An 8,594-nucleotide genomic window follows, 5' to 3' on the forward strand; every position below is an offset into this window, starting at 1 on the left:
CCCACTCCCTCACATAAACTTTTTAATCTCCTTAGGTGATTCTGATGTGTGGCTGGGGTAGAAAACCACTGCCCTAAGATTAGAGCCAGTGTTGTTGGTTCACCAATCATCTGAATCACACAGATGATTTTGTTGGAGGTGGTCCATGATAGGGTAACCAACTGTCCTTGGCTTGCCCTCATTTAGCACTGAAAGTCTTACATCCCAAGAAACTCCTAGTCCTGGGCAAACTAGGACAGTTGGTCATTATCAATGGACCAGTATTGAAAAAATATTCTCGATGAGGCAGTGAAAGCCTTTTTGGAAAAATACCTGCAAATATCTAATGAAAGCAATGATTTTGACTCCTTGCATAAGAGACTGAGCCAACTCTCCTTTGATTAAGGAGGAAGTGGCTCAGGGTCAGAGTTTTCCTTCAGCTCTATGCTCTGGGGTGCTGGGTCTGTTAATTCATTTCAACAGTGTGTTTGTCAGGGGTGGTGCCCATAGCACAGTGGTTATGGTGCCAACCACATGCACCAAGAGTGGCAGGTTCGAACCTGGCATGGGCCAGCTAAACATCAATGACAACTGCAACAAAAAAATAGCTAGGCATTGTGGTGGGTGCCTGTAGTCTCAGCTATTTGGGAGGCTGAGGCAAGAGAATCACTTGAGCCCAAAAGAGTTTGAGGTTGCTGTGAGCTGTGACAGCACAGCACTCTACTGAGAGCAGCATAGTGAGATGTTGCCTTAAAAAACAAAATCCACAGTGTGTTTGTCATCGGGAATTCTTTCAGACTGTATTCCTTAGTGTATATAACACAGCTTGGGGTGTCAGAGACCCTGTCTTACCTTCCCCCCCCCCAAAAAAAAGATCCAGGATGGAATTCCTATGTCTACCCAAGTATACACCATCACTATTATAATAGGGTACATAGATATACATAATATGTTAAATGGCTTTGTGGGGAGGCAATGGGCCAAGGTGGACAGGCCCAGGATCTAGTCTTCAGATTATGGAGTTTGTGCCCGGGTTCTGCTGTCGCTAGGTATGAAATCAGGGATGCCCTTTTGGCCTTACTTGTTCATCTGTGATATGGGGACAATAATGGTGTCTTCTTCACAGGGCAGATAGGAGGATCTACCAAAATAATATAAGTGAAAGTCATTCTATAGATTGGAAAGGGTGGGGTATTATGACTGTTGTTGGATGGGAAGGAACCAGAGAAACTATTCTGCTGAGAGGCCCCCTACCCTGAACCACAGTCCATCTGTGAGGTTCCAAGGAAGAAGATTTCTATAGAGTGGGCTGCAGTGAGACCTCAGGAAACAGAGTGCCCTTACCTCAATTGTCCTCAATATTGACAGCAAATGTGCTTTGCTTTAGGAAAAAGGAAAACTTCTGGAAATGAGGGTTTGTGAAGGTATTTTTTTGCTGTCAGAATCTTTTGCCTATTTATTCCAAGTGTGTCCTCAGAGATGCAGCAAAAAAGAAAACCACCACAACCACAAACCCATCATACTGAAAAGCCAGTTCTTAATTTTTGTAGCTAAAAAAGCATCCTTTCAGTCTCTGACCACAAAGCGCTTGCTGCAGACTTCTGGAACTGGGCATAATGACGGTCTGCATTATGTGATAAAGGAGGCTGTTAATCTCTGTGGCCCAGAAGCTCAATCTCCGGCCTCTCTGATTACCCAGGTTGCCTAGCAACACCACCAAATGCCCCCCCACCGGGCCCAGCTGGGCAGCAATTGGCCTCACCCAGCACAGCCTGCCGCCCAGCTCCGGGGCCTTGGCCACATCAAGGCCGGACTTGGCCCTGCAGGGGCCCGCCTGGTACTGGTGAATGGGTGGGGCCAGCTCTTTAAAAAAAGGCTTCAGATATTCAACACTGACTTGTTTGGATGCAGCTAGGAAAGCAGCGCAAGCTAATGACGAAAAGTTTCTTCAAGGAGTTGTCCCCAGGGTGTTGGCTTTGTGAGTGTCCTCCTGGGTAAGGAGCAGAAGGGAAGGTGAACTGAGGGTTCTCTGGGTTCTCAGAGAGGCAAGTCCTTTCCTGTCCTGGACACTTGTCTCCATCTGGACTCCCTGTGGGAGCGATGGAGATGGTGGGAATTCCCAGCTTTATCTTCCCCCAGGGGTAACAAACTACCAATTCTTCTACAGCTTCCGTTTAGGAATTTCCAGGGTTTGGGTCTGCTCTGGGCAGCTGGAGGAAGAAGAGGGAAATAGGGGGGGTGGAAAGGGTGGATGAAGATAACCAAAAAGAAGACGAACGTTTCTATAATATTTGGTGCTTAAAAATCACAAGGGTAGCAGGACACACAGGGGTTTGGTGTCAGGTACCTTGGGTTTTTCTCCCAGCCCTCTCCTCACCAGCTATAGGACTTTGAGCAAGTTACCCTGGGAGCCTGAGTTTCTTTGTCCATAAAATGGGGATGTTATTAGCCTGTCTTGGAAAGTTGTTATGAAAATTAACAAAGAGAATGCTCATGGAGTGCTTAGCATGGAAGCTGGAGCACAGTAAGTGTCCTTATTATGATAGATCTTATTTTACTTGATTCTATCTTTTTTTTTTGGTGATGAGCACAGTTAATTCTACTTCATGCAGACACTCATGCTCATGGAGCTTAAAAATAATACCTTGAGCCACATGTTATCTGTCCTGTTTTCACCCTTCTCTGAAAGATGCTTGGCTGAGTAGGGTTGAGGTCCAAGGGTCCAGAATCCTCCATCCTGGCTTGGCATCTGTAGCTCAGTGGTTAGAGTGCCAGCCACCAGGGCTGGCGGATTCAAACCTGACCTGGGCCTGCTAAACAACAATGACGACAACTACAACAAAAAAATGCCCGGGCATTGTGGCAGGTGCCTGTAGTCCCAGCTACTTTCGAGGCTGAGGCAAGAGAATCGCTCAAGCCCAAGAGTTTGAGGTTGCTGTGGGTTGTGATGCATGGCACTCCACTGAGGGCAACAGAGTAAGACTCTGTCTCAAAACAAACAAGCAAACAAAATACTCTGTCCTGAGGCAAGGAACCAGTGTTGGTCCAGGTAGGTGGGAGGTGTAGGCCCATTTAATTCTTTTTTTTTGAGGCAGAGTCTCACTTTGTCTCCCTGGGTAGAGTGCTGTGGCATCATAGCTCACAGCAACCTCAAACTCTTGGGCTTAAGCCATCCTCTTGCCTCAGCCTCCAGAGTAGCTGGGACTACTACTTTGTGCCTGCCATAAAGCCCGGCTATGGTTTCTTTTTTTTTTAGAGATGGGGTCTTGCTGTTGCTGAGGCTGGTCTCGAACTCCTGAGTTCAGGCAATCCACTCACCTGGGCCTCCCAAGTGCTGGGATTACAGGCCTGAGCCACTGTGCCCAGCCCTCATTTAATTCTTAAAACAATTCTGTAAGATATGCAGGGTAGGAGTGAGCTCTATTTGACAGCTGAGGAAACTGAGGCCCAGTGAAACTAAATGTGGACGCTGGCTTTAAACTCGAGTCTTCATAGTGCCAAACACAATGAATGACACTCCTTGTAGGCAGGTGACAAGCCTTTTCTTGGTTGAATTACAACATGGTGGCTCCACAGGTCTCTTCTGACAAGTCACAGATGGTGGAATGATAACTGGCAGGGTGCAAATGTGTGGAGGAAAAGGTTGGTAGGAGATGCTTTTCCTTCTCTTTTTACTTTTGGTGAGACAGAGTTCTACCCTGTGCCCTGAGCAGAGTGCGGTGGCATCATAGCTCACTGCAGCCTCAGACTCAGGCTGTGGGCATCCTGCTGCCTCAGCCTCCGATGCTGCTGGGATTACCGGCGCTTGTTGAGGTGCCCGGCTGGGTTTCTCACTTTTTTAGGAGTCTGGGTCTCACTCTCACTCTCACTCAGATAAGCCTTGAACTCCTGAGCTCAAGCAGTTCTCCCACCTCAACCTCCCACGGTGCTGGGATTACAGGCCTGAGCCTCCGCGCCCAGCAGGAGGTGCTTTTCAACATAAAGTGAGGGGAAGACTTAGTCTATGTGGTGTGGTGAGAATTCTTCTCTCCCTCCCTCCCTTCCTTCATCTTTTAAAATAACTTTATTTTGGAATAATTTTAGATTTATAGAAAAGCTGCACAGCTAGAGCAGAAAGTTTCCATATACCCTTTACTCAGATACAAGTTTTTTTTTTTTTTGGATCAGTCCTATATGCCAGAACAGTTCTGGGCATATAGAATATAGCAGTCTCCATGGGCGGTCACAGAGCACATGAACGGGACGGAAGCTTGGAGATCCTTAGATTGTGCTTCTCAGAGGTGCTGCTGCCTCTCTGCCATCTGGTCTCCTTGTCAGAGCGCTACTAACCCTGCTCAATAGGATCTTAGGGAGCAGGGCCTGGAATCTGTATGAATACCAATGTTGAGAAACAGATGCCTGGGGAATGCTCCCGCATAGCTGTTAGGACAATCCCTGGTAAGGTGAAGACGCTCACTGTCAGGTGAGAGAGCTGTGGCTCAGAGCTGGGAAGGGACCTGTCCCTGCCTGTCACACAGCCAGGAAGTGGCAGTCCAGACCAGCAGACAGATCCTTGGTTCTGTGCCCCATCACTGTGTCTCCCAAACACACCATGAGAAATGAGTTTTTTTTTTTTTTTTTTACCTTATCACCCTCAGTAGAGCCTCTTGGGCTTAAGCGATTCTCTTGTCTCAGCCTCTCGAGTAGCTGGGACTACAGGCGCCTGCCACAAGGCCCAGCTATTTTTAGACACAGGGTCTTGCTTTAGCTCAGGTTGGTCTCGAACCTATGAGCCTCAGCCTCCCAGAGTGCTGGGATTACAGGTGTGAGCCACCCCACCCAGCCTTGAGAAATAAGTTTAACTTGCAACAGAAAGACTCCGGAGAAAATTTAGAAGCATTTCTTGGCTTTTTTAGGTATATCAGTCAGGTTCCTGGTCACGGGGTATGGAAACTGATTCTGGCTTATTCAATCAGGCAATAACTTTCACTGAAAGTACACCGGGTAGGTTACAGAATCACTGGGTACTACAGGAATAAAGCTTGGTAAATGAGCAGAAACCAAGGGAGACCAGGCATGTGGAGACATACCAAGATCCTGTCACAGGACCAGGTAGGGGAGGGCAGCCCCAAAGGGCTGCCTCGTGCTCGGGGCTACGGCCTTTGTCACAGATACAGCTGGTGTCAGCCGCTGGATGCCACACTGACCCCAGTGGCAAGGCTGCCTGGACACAAGATACTGCTGCCAACACTGCAACCACACCAAAGAATGTTCCCCATCCCCAGCTGTGTCCTCAAAAACCCTAAGCAAATGCAGCTGATTGGTTAAGCAACGGTCACATCCCTGAGCCCTAGCTGCCTAGAGACCTGGAAATGGGAGTTTCGGGCATTTTTAGCATCTGGAGTGGGAAATGTTCCCTGTTGCCTGCCAAGAGGAGATGAGGAATTCCCCAAGAAAACTGAGAAATGATCACAACACAAGTGTCAAAAGAATACACCAGAAGTCATTGACATTTGCAGATTCCACACTTACAATTTTGATATTTTATTAGCTACCCTCAAAGGGCCATTGTGAAGGAATGAGAATTCAGTGATTGGGTTGCCTGTCAGGGAGCCAGGGCTCTACCTGGATATCTCATGTGAGTTTATTACTCTTGACTAGTTCTAGCCTTTATGTAATTTGCAAGCAGTGATTGAAATCTTTGTTTTGGCTTGGCGCCTATAGCTCAGCGGCTAGGGCACCAGCCATATACACTGGAGCGGGTGTGTTTGAATCTAGCCTGGGCCTGCCAAATAACAATGACAACTACAACCAAAAAATAGCTGGGCGTTGTGGTGGGCACCTGTAGTCCCAGCTACTCGGAAGGCTGAGGCAAGAGAAATGCTTAAGCCCAAGAGTTGGAAGTTGCTGTGAGCTGTGATGGCGACAGCTTGAGACTCTGTCTCAAAAAAAAAAAAAAAAATTCTTTGTTTCTTATTTAAGGAGTAGAAAAGACCCTTAAAATAAAAGGGTGATGGTGCTGGTGATAGAAAGGAAGAGAAAGGGAAGAGGCCTGGAAAAGTGACTCTTTGTGTGTGTGTGCCAGAAATAGGAGCTTAGATAAATTGGCATGGAATGTCAAGTTCAGGGCTATCTAAGACCTCTGATATCAATAGAGTTACAATGTGTGCCACATAGACACAAGGAAAAGAGCTTCGGGAAGTTGTTTTAGTGAGAGTCAGCCAGTACAGAGGCTACTACTCTTCAAGAGAGATTAAATGTTACTAAAAGATAAATAGAGATACAATTAACCAACTAAGTTTTCTTTTTCTTTCCTTCTTTGGGACATCAGGTGCAAATTATTAACTATGGTTAATCTTCTCAAATAACTAATGTTATAAATAACTATATTTATGGATTAATCCTTTAAGGACTGAAGTGGAATCATTTAGAATTTTCTGGCTACAGTTTACAACGTAATTTTGGGAGACATGATGTGGCATATAGTGGATTAAGGCACCTGAAAAGCCTTTGGAAAAAACCCTTGCCAATGTGAAAGGTCCTTGCCCATGTAAATCTCTTCTACAGATTTTTTTTTTTTTTTTAAGTAATCAACCGTTCTGGGTGAATGAGCACAGTCCTGCCCTTGCCAATCTTTGGCCAACACACTGGCTCTGTGATTCATCAGACAGGCAATGCTTCTACCAGGCAAGGCGAAGAAGCAGGGGAGTTCTTTCTGTTATCCTCCTCTCAAGAATGCTTGCCAAATGTGAAGGGAAGCTTTTGGAGGGACGACTCCATTTTTAACCAGACTTCTGATGGTCTTCCTCAGTTGGGAAGACCAGGGAACTACTGTGGGATGAGAATGCTTCCCAGCAGCACCACTCAGTTTTGATCTGTGTACGTTGTGGCCTTTCAACGGAGTTGGCAGCAACTTGCTGCAGATAAGATAGGCTTGGGCTGGGCGCGGTGGCTCATGCCTGTAATCCCAGCACTCTGGGAGGCTGAGGCGGGTGATTACTTGAGCTCACAAGTTTGAAATCACCCTGAGCAAAAGCAAGATCCTATTTCTGCTTAAAATAGGAAAAAAAAAAAAAAAAACTGAGGCAAGAGGATCGCTTGATCCTAAGAGTTGGAGGTTGCTGTGAGCTATAACACCCCAGCTCTATACCCAGGGTGACAGCTTGAGGCTCTGTCTCAAAAAAAGAAAAAGAAAAAAAAAGAGGTAGGATTGCTCAGTAACAGCAGAGTCAGAGTAGTAAAAATCCACTCTATGAGTGTAAGCAAGAGTGATCAAGTAAATAATTAGTATCTGTGGATGCTTTTATATCTCTGTGAGACTATAATGTGTTGTAATCATTGCCAATTGTTTCATTTTGAAACTTGCTCTATTCAATTGGGTCTCTAAAAATTCGTTTTGTTTTTGTTTTTGTTTTTTTTGAGATAGAGTCTCACTATGTTGCCCTAGGTAGAGTGCGTCACAGCTCACAGCAATCTCAAACTCTTGGGCTTAACTGATTCTCTTGTCTCAGCCTCCAGAGTAGCTGGGACTACAGGTGCCCACCACAATGCCTGGCTGGTATATGGTTATAGTCATCTTTGTTGTTTGGCAGACCCAGGCTGGATTTGAACGTGCCAGCTCCAGTGTATGTGGTTGATGCCCTAGCCACTGAGCTACAGGCACTGAGCCCCCACCACTCCCCCCGCCACCACCTTTTTTTTTTTTTTGAGTCAGAGTCTTACTCTGTTGCCCAGGCTAGAGTGTTGTGGCGTCAGCCTAGCTCATAGCAACCTTAAACTTTTGGGCTCAACGATCCTCTTGCCTCAGCCTCCCTAGCAACTGGGACTATAGGCACCTACCACAACGCTCAGCTAGTTTTTCTTGAACTCTTGAGCTCAGGCAATCCACCCACCTCGCCCTTCCAGAGTGCTAGGTATGAGCCACTGCACCTGGCCACAAAAACTCTAAAGCTTACTTCCAGACATTATATCCCAATATTGAACTACAGAGCCCACAGAGTTTTTATATAAGTCACACCTAGGCAAGGACAAAATTAATGACAATATAACCTCAGATTAGACTTGCTTTGTGAAGCCCTAGGAAGGGAAACCTTGCACCTAGGAGCAGAAGTGTTGGTGAGGAGAGTTCAGCACAGTGTAAAGAACTACCTAAGAATGTGAACTGTCAGAAAATACAAGAATCCCATTGGAGTACAGTAGGTTGTTTATAATTTTTCACTGCTGTGAAAATAGTTCCACACGAACATCTTTGTAATGTAGCCTTGTGTGCTTGCTCAATACATTTTTAGGGTAGGTTTCTAGTGGTGGGATGATTCTATTGAAAGCTATGTGCTATTTGTATTTTATAGACACTGCCCAATTGCCTTCTAAAAGGCTGCATCAGGCTTGGCGCCCGTAGCACAGATTTTACAATGCCAGCCATATACACTGAGGCTGGCGGGTTTGAACCCTGCCCGGGCCAGCTAAACAACGACAACTGCAACAAAGAAAATAGCCAGGCATTGTGGTGGGTGCCTGTAGTCCCAGCTACTTGGGAGGCTGAGGCAAGAGAATCACTTTAGCCCAAGAGTTAGAGGTTGCTGTGAGCTGTGATGCTATGGCATTCTACCCAGGGCGATCTAGTGAGACTCTGTCTC

The 8,594-nt window shown here is 46.3% G+C and overlaps 1 protein-coding gene across 1 annotated transcript in view; it reads left to right on the plus strand.

Annotated features, from left to right (window-relative positions):
- Positions 1-2,079: 2,079 nt before the first annotated feature.
- The window catches only part of RHBDL2 (rhomboid like 2), a 45,402-nt gene continuing 38,887 nt past the window's right edge, over positions 2,080-8,594 (plus strand). The window contains exons 1-2 of the mRNA XM_012810869.1: positions 2,080-2,088; positions 5,440-5,491. Of these exons, the coding sequence (XP_012666323.1) occupies positions 2,080-2,088; positions 5,440-5,491 (61 nt within the window). The remainder of the gene's footprint in view (positions 2,089-5,439; positions 5,492-8,594) is intronic.

The sequence above is a fragment of the Otolemur garnettii genome, unplaced genomic scaffold (genome assembly GCF_000181295.1).
Source record: "Otolemur garnettii isolate 467f Iridium unplaced genomic scaffold, OtoGar3 scaffold00144, whole genome shotgun sequence".
Classification (NCBI taxonomy): domain Eukaryota; kingdom Metazoa; phylum Chordata; class Mammalia; order Primates; family Galagidae; genus Otolemur; species Otolemur garnettii.